A 19,770-nucleotide genomic window follows, 5' to 3' on the forward strand; every position below is an offset into this window, starting at 1 on the left:
TCCTGTTCTGTGATTTAGGCTCTTACCTGTGTTTCAAATCTATACAACTTTCCTGAAATAAAAGTTGGCAGGTTTTACAACAGGAGAAGAGTACAAACGCATATCATTGCTCTTTTTGTGCCAAAGCTCCACAAAGACCTCAGTGGAAAATGGGTTTGTAAAGCAAAATGTTGATGACATTGAGAAAATGTGGCATTATCAAGTCAGGCAAGGATTTGCAAGGGCAACATGTGTCTTGATTTCATTATTGGTCTTTAGCTCAACTGCCTTCTCATTACTACCTGATGCTAAATTGTAATTTTAATAATGAGCAGTGGGTAGTGTTGTACTGCAGGAAGGGTGGAGAGGGATATAGATAGGGGTCTACTTAAAACACATGGTGAGGGAGTAAAAGTTGTGGACCGCTCACAGTGCCTGGTGCAATTTTCACAGTCTTTCTTTTCTAGCAAGTCCTACCCCCACCTCCCACTGCTAATTGGCCAAAGGTCCCCAGCAGTCTTGCCCCTCACTACTGATTGGCTGAGGGCTGCCCTTCATGTGGCCCCACCCCTTGACACTGATTGGTGAAGAGAACTTCCCTTCATCCAGCCCTGTCCCTCACCACTGATTGGTGGAGAGAAGTAGGCATGCACAAAAGGCAGCCCTCTCGGCCAGTCAGTGGCAGAGGGAGGAGGCGCAATCACCATTTTGGCTGCTCCCTTTCGTGCAGGCAGCTTCCCCCTCTCCCCTGGCAGGCTGTGCAGCTGGGCATTTTATTTTTAGTAACTTTTTTTTTCCCTGGCAATTCTACCCAAAATTGCAAGGGATGCCAGTAATTATGGAAACTGCCTTTTTTTTTTTCCCCCCAGTTTCTGTGGAAATCGCAAATTGGGTAGATCCCTAGGTATAGACTTTCATAGCAAATGTAACAATGTGCTGATAGGAACACTTTGGGTAACCAGTTAGTGTGGGGGCTTTTTGGGTTTTTTTGATTTTGCATTTAAAGTGTCTAAGTTGATTGATATAAGTCGGAGTTGCATTTCTGTAAACCAATAAGAAGCGTATGGAAACATGGAATAGGGAAAAGAGAACAGATTTCCAAGTGTGTGAATGCTACAGATGCATTATGTGCTGTTTTTAATCAAGGTGCTGAAAAAGCACAAATGGGCAATTCAGATAAGAGCTCCACTTCAATATTTGTGTAACTTTTGCCTCCCACAGCCTCTGCATAAGAGCTTTTAGTCTCATGTGAATCAAAACCACTCAGGGTTTCAGAAAAGAATCTCTCTGGGTTAAAACTGAAAATCCACTATGATAATTGAATTCATCAGCATGATAGTGCTTTATGCTTTAAGAAGCGAGTTCAGCGTATGCACAGTAGCCAAAAGTGCAATGGGGATTCCAGTGTAAGCGCAGTTGAGCTTTTATTGAAACTCTCAGTGCCCTACTAACAGCTGCTTATGACTTCTCTAAAAAGTCTAGAAGTTAAGTCTCCTATAAAGAAAAATTGTTCATTTAAGCAACTCTCTGTTGGAGACCTGTTGTAAGGACTACTCCAGTGCTGACAAAGCCCAAGTATGAAGGCACTTCTATACTGCAGATAGCTAACATTAGGATGGAGAATGATTTATCCCTCTCCATCCTTGGGCAGTAGCATTTGTTTAAGGGCTTAGCAGCAACCTTTGCATCACATTTTGCTTCCTTAATGTACTGCTAAAAAAAGGGAAAGGCCCTTAGATGAGTTTATTATCTGCTTTTGTGCCTGTAGAAAGAGATCTGCATTCTGCAAAGCTAAAAACAAATGGGCAAGATAACATTTTGTTGAGCTGTATTCTAACACTAGGGGTGGCAGCCAGCCAGTAAAAAGAGGAAAGAGAGCATAAATTAATGCTGATGTTTTCTGGAACAGCTTCTTGTGCTTTTCAGTGAGTCACTGTGGGGAGAAGGACTGAGCCTCATGGCTAAAGAAGATAACTGGAACTCAGGAGATGTGCTTCACTCAGCCATAAACTTGCAGCATAACCTTGGACAATTCACTTAAAACACTGCCTCAGGGCTTTCTCTATGCCCTGTACTTCCCCATCTCACCGGGGCATAGTGTGTAGTGAAATTAAATTCATTAATTGCTGTAAGATGCTTAGGGTTTCTGAGAGGAAATGCTACAAATAAGTGCAAAGTACTATACTCATTCAGCATCTACACATATATAGTCCCACTAGGGATTAGTCTGGCAATGTGTGCTTTTCATTTCTGTCAGTGAAGCCAAGATCCAAATGCAAAATGTGCTCTGTAACTTGTGTAATATTTGTGGCACTCCCTGAAGGAAAGTTAGTCCATAAACCGATGAGTGGATCCCACCGAGTCATAACCTGTAGTGCTGTCATCAGTGACTAACATAACCTTGTTCCAGTATATTTACTTCCTAAACTAGACCTGGACCCGCTTCCTTTATGTCAGCAACCTGATATTTCTAGAGGGGCAACAAAATGGCTCTAGGTGGAAATAAATTAAGAAATAACAGCTAATGTATTTTAAAGTTTCAGACCTATGGGACGAGTAAAGTACGTATAGTATCTTTTGTTTTACCCTGCTGATCACAGGACAGATGTACTGAAATGGAAGCTATTTGCCTCGGAAAGTCTCATACTTCATACAGTAGTAACTGAACCTCTGTAACAACTGACACGCACAAAACAAGCTGACACAAATACAACTTAATGAGGAGAGGCTAAGGGAACTGGGCTTATTTAGTCTGGAGAGGAGAAGACTGGGAGCGGATTTAATAGCAGCCTTCAACTACCTGAAATGAGGTTCGAAAGAGGATGGAGCTAGACCATTCTCGGTGGTGGCAGATGATGAAACTAGAAGCAACCGTCTCAAGTTGCAGCAAGGCAAGTTTAGATTAGATATTAGGAAGAATTTCCTTGCTAGGAGGGTAGTAAAACACTGGAACAGGTTACCCAGAGAGGTTGTAGACTGTCCATCCTTGGAGATTTTTAAGACCCAGCTAGACAAAGCCTTGGCTGGGATGATCTCTGTTGTGGATGGTCCTGCTTTGAGCAGGGCTTTGGACTAGATGACCTCCTGAGGTCCCTTCCAGCCCTCATTTTATATGATTTTATGATTCTAAATGGCGGAGGGACTAAAAGAAATATGCCGTGCCTTTGCCATGCCAGCTACCCATGCTTGTCCTGAACTCATTTTAGTGGGGTCATCCCGAAGTGTAGTTGTGGTTTAATAATCCTTTTTCACTTCATGGCACCTTCTGTTAGAGGATCTCGTAGCCTGAAAGGAAGGACAAGAGCCTGATGCCAAAAGCAAAGTGAAAGGACTGGAATTAGGGAGATTATATGGCTTGAATGGTACAAGAAGACAACCGTTTTTGCAGCACAAGGTTGGCTAGTGTTGCAGTAGCCTCGGAAAGGAAGGAGCACATAATGAGTATTCTCTCCAATAAAGCCCTTTCTCTCCGTGTTCAAGCAGCACAGGCAATAACAGGGTCAAGTCTAAGGCCCGGCCTCCACCAGGTGTTCATTTTCAAAACTAGAGGGAGGGATGTTGTGTGGGAGTTTGTCTCAACTATTTTTCTTGCTCAACTTGGTCCCTCCCTAGTCGGGTCACTTGTTACAATGCCAGCTTACTCCGCAACTGCTGGTATCGGAAGTAACCTTTCAGTATTACAGCTCTTTCGCCTCAGTGTTACAGCACTCACTAAACACCATCTTGCCTTTGTTCTTAATCTCTCCCCTTTTGCTAAGATATTGTGGCCCCAGAAGAGAGATTTCCAGATATTTCAGATGGAAAAACATTCAGAACAACTGTAACAATACACATATTGACTTTTGGATTTTGTTAGCTAAAAAGATTTACTATTTTTCAAAGTCCACATTGACTTCAGTCAGTATGTACCTCTCAAGACTAATAATATTGGTATTTACCCCGGAGCGCAATACGTACGTATTATTTAACCTTGCAGTTGTATGACTTTTAAACATAGAGTCTGGGATGCAGTTTATCTGAAAGACACGAAAGAGGACTGCATTCAGAATCAAGCAAATTACATTTTAGATTCATGCTAATGTGGCGAGAAAAAAAAGAAAGAAAAATGATAGTCTCAAGGCCTGATTTAATTTCATTACTGAAGTCAGAAAAATTGTATTTTCAGTAGAAAAGTGAAAATTATAGTGAGAGAAAAAAGGATCGTGAATAGTTGGCTGAACTGGGCTGGAATGTCATTGCAGTGCTATATACAAGGATTTGAATTAACATCACAGATGGGGGAGAGCTACAACTAAGAAGAGTTCTGCATGCTTTAATTTTCTGCATTTAGTTGCATCATCTGGTGTTTCAGCAAATGCTCTTAAACTCATCAAGTGTCTGATGGATGTGTTTGTAAAGGCTTGGATGGTCACTTTATATGGAACAATAAACCCACTATTGTACATAATGAGGTCAGTGAAGCAACCAGAAGAGAAATATATAATTCCATAACATGGGTCTATAAGCACAGTACTGTCTAGGCTATTTCAGTTTAATGAAGCAGATGCTCTGCTGCTGCATATTCTTTCTGAATAGTCTCAGCATGTATTTTAAAACTAAAATGATGCTGGTAATCGTGTCCCCACATTCTCTCTTTGGAGAGTCCATTGGTGCTATTCCCATAAGAAGTCTGCATCTTTTACGTGTTAATGGTTTTGAAATTAGTCATTGGCTTCGTCTTCATTGTAAATGAGGGTCAGAGTGCAATTTCCTTCCTTCCCTGTTCTCTGAATGTTGAAACTCCTCAGCAGCAGCCAGTTTGCTTTCTGACATACACACAGTCTGAAAAGTGGCTGAAATGTTTCCATAAAAGGGGCACAGTCCCAGGCATTTTTCCTGTTCTGAGAAGCCTTTGTAAAGCTTGTGTTGCAGAAGTGGCAAATCATCATCATTGTCATCATCATCATCACATCCATGCATCTCACAGCCTCACTGCCAAAAGACATCCATTCAGGCAACTTTAGAAAGCAAACGCTGCAATGGCAATACCTATTCAAGCCCAACCAGATTAAATTACTTGATTTCTTTTAAAACGCCTAAAAAAACCATCTGTTTAAAGAATTAAATGATTCATTTTTAAATACAGCGTTTGATTCTTAGCACGCCATTGGCATTATACAGATAATGATGGTGTTTGAAACATGAACTGAACTTTTCTTTTTAATGGTTTAAGTGTTGTATTCACATACTTTTATTGTGTCTGGCTTCAGCAGGTACAAATAATATTTCATAGCTCTTGCATAGTGCTTTACATCCGAGGGCATCACATGAGTTTAGAATGGAAGTTAGTATTATCCCCATTTTATGGATGGAGAAATCAAAGCCTATTTTACATGGAAGCACCTGGCTCCAAGTCCAATCTATTGAATTACCTGCCTGTCCTAAAGTCACATCTATACTTAATGAGCAGCATTATAGGGAGCAAAAAGTTTATTTTCTCATCCTCCCTTATTACTAATCTACCCCTTGGTTTACAATTGGCACTACCCAGGACAGCATATAAAACATACTCCTTTCAGTGCTGGGAAAATGAGCAAAGCATACAAGAAAGCCATATGTAAGCTATGATTTTTACCTCACCTTGTGGCATAAGTTATTACTGCATGCAGGCTACTATTAAGTGGGTTCATGTCACAGATGCTTGCTATAGGATTATTTGCTGTTACTGTGTTCTGCGATGTGTTGGTGATGTAATGCACTTAGCAGTAATGGGCTATTTTCACAGAGGAATTTCAACTTCAACGTCTACTTTCTCTTTCGAGAGGTAACTTAGTCTGTGGTCAAATGCAAGCATCAAGTTAAAACAAACGCGCATGAAATGCAATCTACTCTTTTGCAGCAAGCAGGGAAAAAAGACAGACAAAAGGTTTCAATGTTTTCATTTATCACCATGACTTTAGAAGTACAGAGAAAAAACAAAGAAAAACCTCCACTTGCCATCACTCCAAAAATATACATACTGCTGTTTTTCAGCAATGCATAATATTTTAAGCTTCCTTTCAATACTGGGAACATTGTGGAGGTTTTTTTTCCCTTTAAGTCTCTTGTAGCAATCAATACAACAGAGTTACGTGCTCAGCGACGTGCCTGCTGCTGTATTATTAACTGCCACTGTTTTTTTTTTCTTTCTCTGTGTGTAAAATTTTTGTAACAAGATGAGGAGCTGCTCTAACCCTCTTACATTTTAACTAATGGGATGTTGGTGGCCTGTAATTTTGCATTTGCCGTTAACGGCTCGGGTTTAATAAATTGTTTTCTGATCTTTTCCTAGATGGAAATCCTGTATGAATGTGGAAGCCATTAGCAGAGTAATTGCTGTCTGTTACCATGACAACCAGCCGCTGCAGTCACCTGCCCGAAGTCTTACCAGACTGCACCAGCTCCGCTGCTCCCATGGTGAAGACTGTGGAGGATTGTAGCAGTCTTGTGAATGGACAGCCGCAGTATGTCATGCAAGTTTCAGCCAAGGACGGGCAGCTGCTGTCAACAGTAGTACGGACGCTTGCCACGCAGAGGTACAGTAGTACCAAATCAAGCAAATATATAATTGATCATTAAACTATTCTAGCTAGAGAGTGCAGAAGAGAGCTGTAATTACAGCATTCAGGTGTCTGTGCCAGCCAAGAATATGTTTTGTTAAAAAAAAAAAAAAAATCAGTCGTATCCATTTCTATGAGCGTTAGGTAAAAAAGCTAAAATTCACCGTGTTTAGTTTTCTAAGTCTCACTCACCAGCAGTTAGAAAGATGTGTGGCTGCTTGTTTAAGATTTATTACAATGAGATTATAATTAAATTATGGTCATAACAACTTTATCATCACTGTGATACCATCTATAATTAAATCCGTGTCATTCTGTCTTCGTGACAAAGAATGGTAGTTCTTTCTCAAGATGTAGATGGTCAAGTGAGTAAGCTGCAGCCGTTTCTCCTGATTTGTAGAAGGAAACTTCAGGGGTAACATTCTGATCTCTTGTGCATGCTACTCATTACTTACTGATGATAACACTCATTCCAGTGATGCTTCATACCTGTGTTTCATCTTGAATACACTGTCACTCTGGGTACAGGGTACTGTATATAGTGTTCCTTTCCTTCCCTCCTGCAAGTGCTGGTTCTAACACTTTCAGAGCACATTTTGTGGAGACTTGCCATCCAGCGTGCTCTAACTCACCGAGAATCTGTCTCAGTGACTCACATGCAGGCTTTATTGCTGGAGCTGCTTCTCAAGTGGTAGGAGTCTGCATCAACAGCACAAAAAGCTGACAAATTACGTGGTGAAATGTTGATAAATTGAAACACTAGGTTAGTTTGATAGGTTATTCTTTCTTTGTTTGGCTTTTCTGTTTGGGGGTAGGTTTAAAACCAGCTTCACTTAAGGATTTTTCCTGCAGCACATCCCCAAAGCATTTCTGGGCACTTATTCCTCTATATCGTGAGTAACTGATAAATAAGTGGGTGCAATAGCTTGTTGTCTACCTCCTTTCTTCTTCTCCAAGTCTCAGAAACTTTTGCCTCCCAAATTGACACTGCATAAACCAGAGGAAGAAGCACTTGAACAAGAAAAATATCAGTGACTTCAACCATATGTCTACTAAGTACACACATGGGGAACCTTCCATGTAGTTATGCTGGAACACAGAAGGAGAGAAAGAAATGCTCTAGAATACTGTGCTGCACCAACCAGTAATACTGATCAGCTACTTCCCTTTCTTGTCTAGCAGCCCCTTCAATGACAGACCAATGTGCAGGATCTGCCACGAAGGCAGCAGTCAGGAAGACCTGCTCTCTCCATGTGAATGTACAGGAACCCTGGGGACTATTCATCGCAGCTGCCTGGAGCACTGGCTGTCATCTTCAAATACCAGCTACTGTGAACTCTGCCACTTCAGGTTTGCAGTAGAGCGCAAGCCCAGGCCATTGGTAGAGGTCAGTAAATGGGGCATGTCCTCAAAAGCTTAGCTTTAATGAACAAATGATGTATGTTTTTACACAAGGATCACAGAGACTTTGCTGCTTCACTGAAGCAAAAGAAAAGCTGTGCATTTGGGGCACTGAGAGGTGGGGGCAAGAGCGCAGAGAGAAGGCTGGAATAACAAAAGCTTCATTCCTAAGGCAAGCAACATAAGTGAGAATAATACAAGTGATGTTTTTGCTGCCCTATATGCATCTAAACCAGTTGGGTCTTAACCCTTTTAGATTTGAGGCCCCTGCCCCTTGTTAGACTCAAGGCACCCTTGAAAAAAAATATTACCTCTTAGTTTTCACTCAATTTTTTTGACTATGGAAAAATAAGCAGTTTTTTCTGCTGCAGAGAACTCAGAAAGCCCACAACAGGTCAGAATGTATTTAACACTTCATACTCCTACTTGAATGCTCTGGGGTTATTTTGCAAATCATGTTTGCACACTTAACAGTGCTAACATGGTGTAGCACTCTAGGGCACCCTTATAAGGATCTTGAGGCATCCCGGATGAGAATCACCAATCTAAATGAACAGTGTCTTTGCCAACAGTTTGCAGAGAACACATAGTATATATGCAATAATGCCCTTTGGCTTGCTAGAGAGATACAGATGGAACAGAAAGCAATGCTTAATCTATGGAACAGTAGACAAATATTAGTATTTGCAGTAGTGAATAAAGGTCAGGCATTAAAAATAAACAGCTCACATGTCTGGCTTCTGTATCCCACACAGAGAAAAGTTTTTCTTGCTACATATTGTGCATTTTAGCAGTGCCGAAGTAAACCTTCTTGCTTAAGTACCAAACTAGAGTAACACGGGACAACAGTTTTCCCTTTGTCAGTTAAAGTTTGGCTATTGTCTGCTGCAGCTGCTTTAATTAATGCATGGAACCACCAGTTCTGATGTGATAAAAAGCAGACTAGAAATTGGATTCATTTCGTTGATAACCTTTTTTTCCTCCTTTCTTTTTATTGCAAAAACATTGTGAAATCTGAAGTGCCTTTTGAAATTAAAATTTAATTGACAATAGTGAAGTTCCATAAAAAATAGAAAAATCTTCTACAGTGTTGCTTGGTGACATGGAGTCTTGATGATTATCTTTTATCTAAATTGTGTATGTGCTTCATACATGTCTTATTTTGGATTGATCTTAAGATGGAATAACTGGTGACGTGAAAACAAGATTTGTTTTCTTCAATTGATCTCATTCATTAGCAGCAGGAGGTAGCTTTTGCATTTACTAATCGGATCCCTGTATCTGCTGGGAAAACTGCATAGGCCCTGTTGGGGAAAGGATGGGAAATATTCTTCAGAGGTCTACCAGTGATATTTTGTGCTGGATCAGTTTTAAGCATAAGAACACAGAAGCCCCTTTATTTTTACTGGGGTTCAGCAGTGTATTCATTATGAATACTGGTCTCTATGGGCAGATCTTTACATGTGTTCTGCGGGTGGGGGTAGGGTGCTTTAATTAGGGTGGCTTCGAGAGCTGTTCTAATTGAAGCACCCACAGCATCTCGTGTATTCAGCGTCCTGGGGCTTGTGTAGATGAAACAGGGGCCCTACATTAATGCAGTGGGTTTTAAAGAACACCTCTTCAATTTAGGGCTGATTGAACCCCCATGTTGTGCTCACACCCCGCTGACTTACCTGCCTCTGGCAGGGAGGGGAGGGCCAGCTGCCAGTGGGCAGAGCGGTCCCTGGGCTGTGGAGAGGGGATGGCTGGTGCTTCCCTCTGCAGCAGTGGTGGACCCCCCCACAGGCAGCACCCGCTCCCAAGCACCTAGCTCAGGCAGTCCTGGGGGCCGCCACAGCTGCGGAGGGAAGCACTAGGCCCCCACACAGCTCAGGCAGGCAGGCAGGCTCCACCGGGGGGAAGAATAAAAAGATCAGGCTCGCCTCTTTCCTTGGGTGGAGCCTGCTTTCCCCGGGCTGCTGCCAGGCTGCCTGCAGGGCTTCCTGCAGAGCTGCGGAGCTGCGTGTTTCACTCTGAGGCTGCAGGGGCAGCAAACTAAAACCCCTCAAAGGAGTTTAAGTTTGTTGCTCCCCACATCATTTAAGGTGCATCACGCTGCTGAATTTCCTACAGCAGCTGGAATTAATGTGCAATATGCTGCCAAAGCATGCAAACACCAACATCATTAAAGTGGTAAAAAAGCATTTAGCCTGCTTTAAAGTGTAGTACACACATGCCTCTCGTTTCGTCTACACACGGCCCAGTTCTTCAAAATGGCAGCAGGGGCTCTTTAACTAAATCTCATTTGACAAGTTTTAAGTGCCCCCACCGCTATTTTGAAGTGTGAGGGCACTGAATACACAAGACGTGGAGGCTGCTGGAGCGTGCTAATTAACATGCTCCAGCAGACTGAATTAACTGAGACTGCTCCTACATGCTATAATTACTGCGCATTGGAGCAGCTTCCTTGCACATCTACAGACACCCTCTAGCTTCATCAAATCGGAACCAAAATTCCTGTCCCAATTCTGTCCCATTTTCCAGTAGGTTTTTTGAGTCTCTGATTATGACACCAGCCTTTCCAGGGAGGCCAGTCTCAGTCTGAGAAATGCTGATTTTGAGTGTTCCCAGGCTAACAAAGACTAAACAGTAAAATGGTTATAATTGGACAGTCCTCAATAAAGATAGTTCACTTTTGTTTTGCCAAGCTATTTCTGATCCTGCATCAGACAACATGAAGCTAGATAGATGTCAGATGCAACAGGTGTGATGTGTTTTTTCATCGCGGTCTCTGCTCCTGTGAATTTGCCTCTTCAAATGCAAGAGAAATGGTTTTGAGACTGTGTGAGATAGACAGCTAGATTCTGGGGTCCAGCTTATTCCAACTTTTCCCTCACAATGGACTACTCATGAAATTTTCTTTGCACAAATGGAATGTGACATTTTTCAGAATTAATGATGATTGAACAAGTTGAAAGTGAAAGCTAACCCTTCCAGAGCTGGGGGAGTCTTGCTGTTTGATCATTCCACGCTAAAGGGAAGTTTCTCTTTAACAAAAAGCAATAAAAAAAGTTGTCTTTGGTTTCTGAATTGGAGGACAAATGAGAACCAGGTGCAAGGACATTTTGAAACACAGTATACATTGTTAATTGACTTTTTTTTCTTTTTACTGTGTAATCTTTGCTAATTTCTCAGCTACCTCATCCTCTAAGACTTTATAGCATGATCAGCAGCGATGCATTGTTGTAGGAATGTGCGTGTATATGTATGTATATATGTATGTTAAACACAATTTTTAAGACTAAAGGCCTCTCCACGCAGACAGTTAGAAGGGCCAGATTCTCTGGTCCACCATATTCTCTTTGTGCCACTTGCACACTTTCTCTTCCAACTTCTTCACCTGCGGTGGAAGAAACAGACCAAGATATTTTGGGCACAGGTTGGGAACACAGCAGAGCCAAGAACCATTACATTTGATCCTTCATCAGCAGGTGTTATGTTTACACTAGTGGGAAAGTTAGAGTTGGCTCTCTACTTCTCTAAACTCTCCTAGGGATGGAGAGCTGAAGAGTAGGGAGTTGCTGCCCAGTCTTTGGCTCTGCCCCATTCCACTAGGTCTAAGCACAGATCCAAGATAGGACTGAACCTGAGCCAAAGCTGTTGTGTTCCAGTAAGAGTTAGTTATCCATATGGTCTTCTGACTGAAATGAAAGTTGCAGCTGTACTCTACCTACATAAGATTAACTCTCTTTTACAGATGGTTAAAGCCAGAACATCCATAATGCTCATCTCATTCAACCACCTGTATGACACAAGCCCTAGAACTCTGCCTAGTCATTTCTGTATAATTTTCATATTATGCATGGAAAATCCAGCACATTTGTTGATCAGCACAACAGTTTTCACACACTGAAATGCACATGCTTTGAATGGCTACCTTGAAGTAACTAAATTGGTCCCATATGCTTCTTGAACACCTTTCTCCTTGTGATGTTTTTCCTAAAGAAAAACTGTGACTCCTGCCTATTAAATGAAATGTTAATCTATTTTCTCAGAAAATGACTAAGAAAAGGATCATATAGTCATCTTCTCATCCCTCTCTCAATCTGATCACGTCCACTCATGCTGATTAATGGTGAAAGAAAAAAAAGATGTTAAAAACAGTTTCAGGTATCTTGCTTGCTTGAGTGGAAAGCATCATATCTGGAGCGCACTCGTATCCGTAGTGGTCATACATTTAGGGCCAATAAGCAACAGTAGCATGGATGCCCACTCAGCCATACAGCTGGGTACATTATCATGATAGCACCAAAGGATCCTCTGTGTTTGTAGTGTGTTAATGAGGACCAATCATGCAGTGCAGTACATTTAAAAAAATTATTGTTGGCATTTGCCATTGGTTCTTTTATAAACCAACCCTAAACCAACCCCAAAGGTCAGAGGTTCTCCCAAACCCGGTAGCCCATAGACATGCCACTCTCTGTAGCTAACAGCACTGAAAAGTGAAGCATCACATCCAGGCACACTTGACCCCCTACCCACCCCCACCTGATACCATTCTTAGCTGAATCAGCTGAGAGGAACCTTTGACAGGGAGTCCAGAATCACACTTCTGGAGCCATAGAGACGACACTATCCACCAGGCCTTAAGTGAAACCATGTATACCTTAATTTGTCAGCAGATTGATGGGCAACCTCTTAATTTCCCCCCCTTTTATTCCCAGTGAAAACTGCACTATGTTTGATACTGAACTATGTCAAATTTAGGAAGTTTCATAGTTTCATAGTTTCTAGGGTCGGAAGGGACCTGAGCAGATCATCTAGTCCAACCCCCTGCCATGGCAGAAAAGAGTACTGGGGTCAAACGATCCCAGCAAGATGTTCATCTAACCTCCTCTTAAACACCCCCAGGGTGGGAGCCAGCACCACTTCTCTTGGAAGCTGGTTCCAGACCCTAGCCGCCCTGACCATGAAGTAGCACCTCCTGATATCTGACCTAAACCTACCCTCTGCCAGCTTGTGACCGTTATTCCTGGTCACTCCTGGCAGTGCTCGGGGGAACAGTGACTCCCCCAATGCCTGCTGATCCCCCCTGACTAGTTTATAACAGGCCATGAGATCCTGTTGAAAGACTATCCATGAAAGAAATCCATTAGGTGAGAGCTGAGATGTGTAGGCTTGATGTTCTTTGTGATGAGCTGGGAAGGATCTCAAAGACATTACCCAGTACAGGGCTGGGACACATCTTTCCAACCACACTAGCGGGAGCTGCACCAATGGGGGGCCATGGATCCCAGGGACCACAAGCATCAGGGACCTCATTTTCCTCCCACCCCTCCTCCAAAATGCACTGGACTCCCAGGTGCTTTCCTGTGTGCTGTTCGCCACATTCCCCCTCTGCACCATGCTGCTACTGCTATTGCCCCACCTTTCTGGTGCACCAGATACCCCCTGCCCCCCCCCCCCCACACACACACTGTGCTGCACACCCAAGTGCCCTGACTTGCTCTTAGCTTCCTGAGCACAAGGTCCATTGGTGCACTGTGCTACTTGGGTATTCACAACTGCAGCCTACTCTAGCTGCATCACCACATTTCACCCATTGGGGCAGGGGCAGGAAGGGAAGGCTGGAGGAAGGGGGAACCTGTAGCCTCTGACTGCTGCTGCAGCCAGAGCTGAAGTAAATTTACTGAGCTTCTTTATAAGCAGTGCTCTTTTATTCAGACTATATGTTTGATTGCTACAACAGTGTCCATAGCCAAGAGATGCGCAAGTTTATTAATGAGCAGTAGATGCATGTCATCGCACAAAGTAGATGGCTGTATGCTTTCATTCTGTGTTGCACTTCAGTTTCTCTCTCATCACTGCCTATGTTGATCTCATTTGTCTCACTTCAGAAGCACGTATGGACCACAGCTTCCTAAGCAGGAAGGGTGTTGATGCATGCACTGCCTCACCATTTCTTATCACATGCTTGTATCTTCAAGCTGGTGGAACAATGCATTTAGAACAGAGCCATCAGGTCAGCGGAGAAGTGTTATAATTGTACATAAGTAGGATTGAGAAAGTGGAAAAGCTGCACATGATGTTCTGTTTTTCTTTGTATTGGAAAGGTATAGTGATACTTTTTTTTATAGTGGAGGAGATGAGATTTCTTCATGCCTTCTGCTTTATCAGTCTTCGTGGCTTGATAAGAATTGTATGAACAATTTAAAAGGAACTTGTCCCCTGCAGGCTGAAGAGGTTTTAGCCAAATTGAAACCAGGGCCTGTTTTAACACAGTTTAGTTACTTCATATCTTATTAATTTTTGTATGTTACATGGTGGATAAGCATTTTGAAGGTGCTTTCATTATATCTTCATGTGGGGGGGAACCCAAAAACCCTTTCTAAAGAGTGCTGAAGACCCAGCCTGTTTTACATGCTGTTCGACAGCGGCATGGCAGAGTTCATCTTGCTATAGTGACACCCCTTTGTACTTTTTAAAATTGCAGTTCACCAGACAAGTGCACAACAGCAACAACAGCAGCTTTTATCTGTTGATCTGTAGAACATGCAGGACTTGGCTTAACATCTTCTCATTCTTGAATCAGACCCATGTTGGATTTGTTCTTTATTCTTGGAAATCAGCACCAGTAGTTTAATCTATTTTTCTCCTGCCTACATGACAATCAATTACTGCATTTTTATCAGACAAGAGACAGCTAATAATTCAGTTGAATACCCTGACACGGCATCTGTTCAAAGAACTAGTATCCACCTCACTAAATTATTATAAAGTTGTGATAGGGGTGCCTTAGTCAGAGCTAAGGTTAAGATTTGAAAATAATACAAAGCGCCACTTTAAAGTGATTGTTAACTGTGTCTTGGAGAAAGCATTATGCACCAAAGTTCTGTTCAGTCAGGCACCTGACATATTAAGTTGAAGATACGTGAGGGTTCCCCCCCCCCCCTTTTCCTCACCTGTCACTTCAACACTTTGCTGCAGGAGCAGATAATATATAGAAAGTGCATTCAGATTCTGCAGAAAGGTTCAAGGAAAGCAGACACGTCTAGAGCGTAAACATAATTTAAGAGCACAGCGTGTACCATATGCATCGAAGGTAGCTGTGTTCTGAAATCCCTGGAAAATCCAAGCCATTACAAGCAGGAATTTGGATACTGGTATACTCCAATTTCTAGTTCTGTTTGTTGCATTCCCTGCTGTACTTATATTTATGCTAGACATCCATTGTTGATTTTTAAGTAGCAATTCCCATATATCAATCCAGCCAGACTGAAGTACAAGCCTAAATTATCTATTGGTAGGTTCATTAAATAGTTACCATATTAAGCATATATATTGTAAGGAGAATGTGCTATGGAAAAAATCAAGGAAAATGAATATTAGCTTAATAATAATGGCTAGGTGCAACATTCTTGGTATCTGCCAATCTTTTGCTAGCAATGGAGGTAGTGCCAGGAAAAGCAAACTCTGGGCCTGGAAGGATTAAGATGTATTATAATTTAAAACATTCAGCAACCTTACACTGAAATATGAATTGACTTTCTGTGCAGGGCTTTGAGCCGTGCTCTCTTTTTATCCTTTGGGGTTTTTCCTCTGTGCATTCTACCTCTCTGCTGCTCAGTCAAGCGAGTGGTTGCAATTCAGTTACTGGAACAGAGAAACAGTAGAGCTGGTTAACACAGTTTGCAAAAGGATCATTCTTGAGGCCAGAAGGAAAACTTATCTGATGCATGGTCACCAAGAAGAAAAATTTGCTGGAGTCTGAGACAGAGAAGGTGTTACTGCCAGTGCAGCATATTCAGCCCACGGAGCAGATAACTTTATAACACAGTTCTAAAGGGAATAAAGGATGTGGTGCAACATTATCTAAGCTCATTTCAAAGATAAGAAACAGAAGCACAGGAGACTCTGAGGGGAAAAAATGACCCCAGACAACTAATATAAATAGCTTGAAAACCAGCTGGACTGAGAGAAGCAAAATGGGCTGCAACAGCTAACCTTCATTAATCTGCGACACAGTAATAAGCCAGCAGGGTTGAAATCCTGGCTCTACTGAAATCAGTGGACGTTCTGCCTTGGCATCAGTGGAGTCAGGATTCTGCTCTAGCAATTCTTAGGGCTACTCAGGCAGCAAAAAGCACCTGTAAGCCTGCCCTTTCAAGCACTAAAGGAAAGTACCTGAGTAAGAAAAACAAACCCGAGTGTTACAGAACCGTTGTGATATCCCTGTGTCAGCCTGCCTCCCATCCTCTGCTCAGGAGAGAAGGCCAAGCAAAGAGAGTGTGTGGTTGGGGTACTTCTACTGCCCAATAATTTCCAGCTGTGGGAACAGCCTCTTGGGACCATAATTTAAAGCAGATTTGTACATTTGCACATTAATTGAAGTTACATGTTTATTTTTAAGAACGTTATGAAGAACAGCTTTGACTTACTGGAAAGACAATAAAGGTTTTAGGATGCTAATTTCCTTAAACGTTTTTTCAAACTGTTACTCTTCCAACCAGTTACTTCCTCAATGCAGAATAATCTACACAAGTCTAAACACTGACTAAGCAATGCATGCCACTGGGAAAGAGAAACAAACAAAAATACCCTCTGCTTTACTGTTTTAGAGAACACATGGGTTGCAGAATTTCTAACTTTCCCCAACAAATCTGAGGCTCTGTTACAGCTCTGGGTTGCAATCATGTGACTGGGGGTGGGGGGGAAGCCGCAGGAGTTGATGGTGATAATACAGGAAAAAAGAAAAAAAAATAAAGAGTACTTGCAGGCCAGGTACAGACATTACATTTTTACAGCCATAACTGATCAGAAACCAATCTATACTCATAACAGAACAAAAGTTCGGCATACATAGACTGGTTTAAAAATGGTGGAACCCAGTCTAAGATTTGCTCCCCCACTAAAGGATGAACGTGTTCTGTTGTGTTCACTACCGAGCTAAACTTTGCTGCTGACAGATGCAACTTAGATTGATTCTGCTTTGGATTGTTTTGAATGTCTGTACCTTGCTACAGGGAGCAGAAAGAAACATGAAACCCTTAGGACTGAGACCACTCATCTCTCAAGTTTTGAAGGAGCAGCCTTCAGAAAGGAATGCTGGGAAATGTTCTTATCAGGAAGTGAACCCAAGTGGGGCAATTACAGGGGACGTACCTGAATTATCTTCTTTAAAGGTTAGGGCTCTAGATGGAAGACGATGCAGATTTTCAGTCCCAACTCCGTGTTTTTCTTGAGGTTTGGTTTCCATGATAGAAACTGAGATGTTTTGACATCATCTGTGTCCTGCTTGCAGTGTCTGCTACTACTTATTAAGATGGCCTCCAGTCGCTAGATTCTAGACATGGAAAATTATAAATGTGTTATTATTTCCCATGTCTAGAATCTAACTATTGCAGGGTTGTGTGAAATTTGTTTCATAGCTCCCCTCCCCGGTGGGGGGAGAATCAGTAGGGGGGAAAGCAGGAAAAGCAGCAGTGGAGAACAGGCGGCCTGACTCCTGCCCTTTGTCCCACCCACCTTGCTCACCACCACTTGCCCACCACTCACCCCAGTGCCAGTGCCCCCTGGCACCTTCCCACCTGCTGCCTGTCCTGGTGCCTTCCTTCCTACTACCCCGTGGTGCTTGACTCCCTGTCCCCATTATCACTTGAGCTCCCGGTGTCTCACCCTGACCACCTGTCCTACTTAGTTGTCTGCTGCCACTGCTACAGCTGCCCCCACTATTTGCCTCCCCCTACTGCCACAACCTATACCCCAGCTCCAGCCAGGTAGCAGCAGCTCCCCTGCCACTGCATGCTCTCCCCCAGCTACACCGTGGGGACTCCCCCCACATCCCACAGTCTCCCCCATGCCCACCCCACTACCCAGTCTTTCCCATGCTCAGCACCACCTCACCACATGATCTCTTCCACGCCCCCCTGCCACACATTCGCTGCCCTGCTGCAGAGCCACCTCAAGCCACGGTGGCTTCAGCTAGGCAGAAGTGACAGCAGCTCCATCCCCAACACTGGTACTTGAATCCAAGACACAACTTTCCCATGTTAATATGGTAGCATGTGTCTAATTACTGTGAGAGTTACCAAGCCACCAGACAACATTCTTTAGTTTCTAGATCTGAATTTGTAGCTTGACAGTGGAAAGTGTTTGTCCATAATATGTCTCCAGAGGTGCATGAATATGCATGGCTATGCTTTGACCACACCTTCAGCTGCGGTGCAGATAGATGTTAACTGCCTTACTCTTCAGCTGAGGAACAAAACACGATTCATGTGAGTTCCTTTTCCAGAATGCTTAGTTTGGTCTCCCTGCCTGGGAATAGCATTATCCAAAGTTTAATTCTTTTCATGCACGAAAACAATGGTTCCAATGGGTAAGCCTTCTTGGATACATTTTGAAATTAGTTTATTTACTATGAATTTCACCTCAGATACAAACCTAAAGTGGATAATAGGAAACTGTTTAGAGAGAATAAGATTAGGTGATACAGGATTCCTTACTTAGAGCAGTAATTTGATATAGCAGTTTAGGAACCCTCCAATGTTTTCACTGTCAGATAATTAGACTGCTTTTAACCACTTACATGTCCTAACCCAGAAATAGAATATAGCCTGTACTTGACATTTACAGTGCTGAATGTCAGTGGAATGAATGGCGTGGTGAGCACCAGCTAATCCGTATAACGAAGTGCCTAGTGTTAATAAAGTAGCAACCTGTCCAATTCAGTAGTAGAGCCTCTTGTGCATATGTAACTCGCCACTGGCATAATTCCAGGATCTGGTCCATTTTTTCTACTCCCATTAAAGTGAATGATAAAACTTGTAAGGTTTTCCATAAGAGCAGAACAGTGGGCAGCTGTGGACTCTCAACCTGCTCTCTTGGTAGTATTAAACCAGGGGTGACCAACCTGCAGCATGCATGCCACAACTGGCACAAACAGCCTCCATGGGCTGGCACATGGCTGCTTGGAGAGGAGACAGGTAGCACAGTGGCAGAGAGAGCAAGCAGCAGAAAGCAGGACAGCAGCTTGAGCAGAGGGCCAAATAGCAAATCAAGCAGGGGTAGGGATCAGAGTAGTACTCAAATTATGGGGCTAACCAGTGGGGGCTAAAAATGTTGGGCCCCCACTGGCCTAAGCCACTTCGTAATTGTTTTTGCTACCTACAGTGTATCTCTGATTTCTCACATAAATCTTAAACGTTTAATTTCAAGCCCTTGCTCCATATATTTTCTGGGGCCAAAAATAATTCAGTTCTTTCATCAATAGTATTCCTTTGAAGTAGATTATTCCAGGTGCATGCACAGTAGGGCTACATACAGTGCTCCTCGCCATCACTGCACGTCATCCCTTTGAATGATTCAAAACTAAAATGATTTCATTTAAAAAAACACTTAATGTCATCAAGTCCCAGCTTCTTCAGTGAGGTGAGCTCAATCAGAATGAATGCAGGTACACGTGGTGCTCATGGCAAAACTGGAGTGTGGCAATGCAGTTAGCTAGTTGTCATCTATAACGCTTCAGTGATACAAATAAGAGAAACAAAAGAGCACAAAACCTACAGTGATATGCTGCCCACATAGTAAACACACACATTAGTTGCCCCAAGCATAAGGGAATCCAAATTAAGTTCATTTCCCATTTAGAAAAGTGGTCCTGGTGGGCGTTTATAGACATGCCCCAGAAGTGGAGGTAGGCGGGGTGGGGGCGCTTTAATTAAAGTATCTGAAGTGTCACATGTATCAGTGTCTACATGCTGAAAAATGGCAGTGGGGGCACTTTAACTAAAGCTCATTCAATGAGCTTTAGTTAAAGCACCACCGCTGCCAT

The 19,770-nt window shown here is 42.7% G+C and overlaps 1 protein-coding gene across 3 annotated transcripts in view; it reads left to right on the forward strand.

The window, feature by feature from the left end:
• The window catches only part of MARCH3 (membrane associated ring-CH-type finger 3), a 115,263-nt gene that overhangs the window by 75,464 nt on the left and 20,029 nt on the right, over positions 1-19,770 (forward strand). For 2 of the 3 annotated variants that reach the window (XM_019555299.1, XM_019555300.1), the window contains exons 2-3: positions 6,290-6,533; positions 7,737-7,944. In XM_019555299.1, the coding sequence (XP_019410844.1) occupies positions 6,346-6,533; positions 7,737-7,944 (396 nt within the window). In that variant the 5' untranslated portion in view covers positions 6,290-6,345. The remainder of the gene's footprint in view (positions 1-6,289; positions 6,534-7,736; positions 7,945-19,770) is intronic. The other variant, XM_019555301.1, reaches the window with a different exon arrangement.

This window comes from Crocodylus porosus, unplaced genomic scaffold, assembly GCF_001723895.1.
Source record: "Crocodylus porosus isolate Cpor-Errol unplaced genomic scaffold, CroPor_comp1, whole genome shotgun sequence".
Lineage (NCBI taxonomy): Eukaryota > Metazoa > Chordata > Crocodylia > Crocodylidae > Crocodylus > Crocodylus porosus.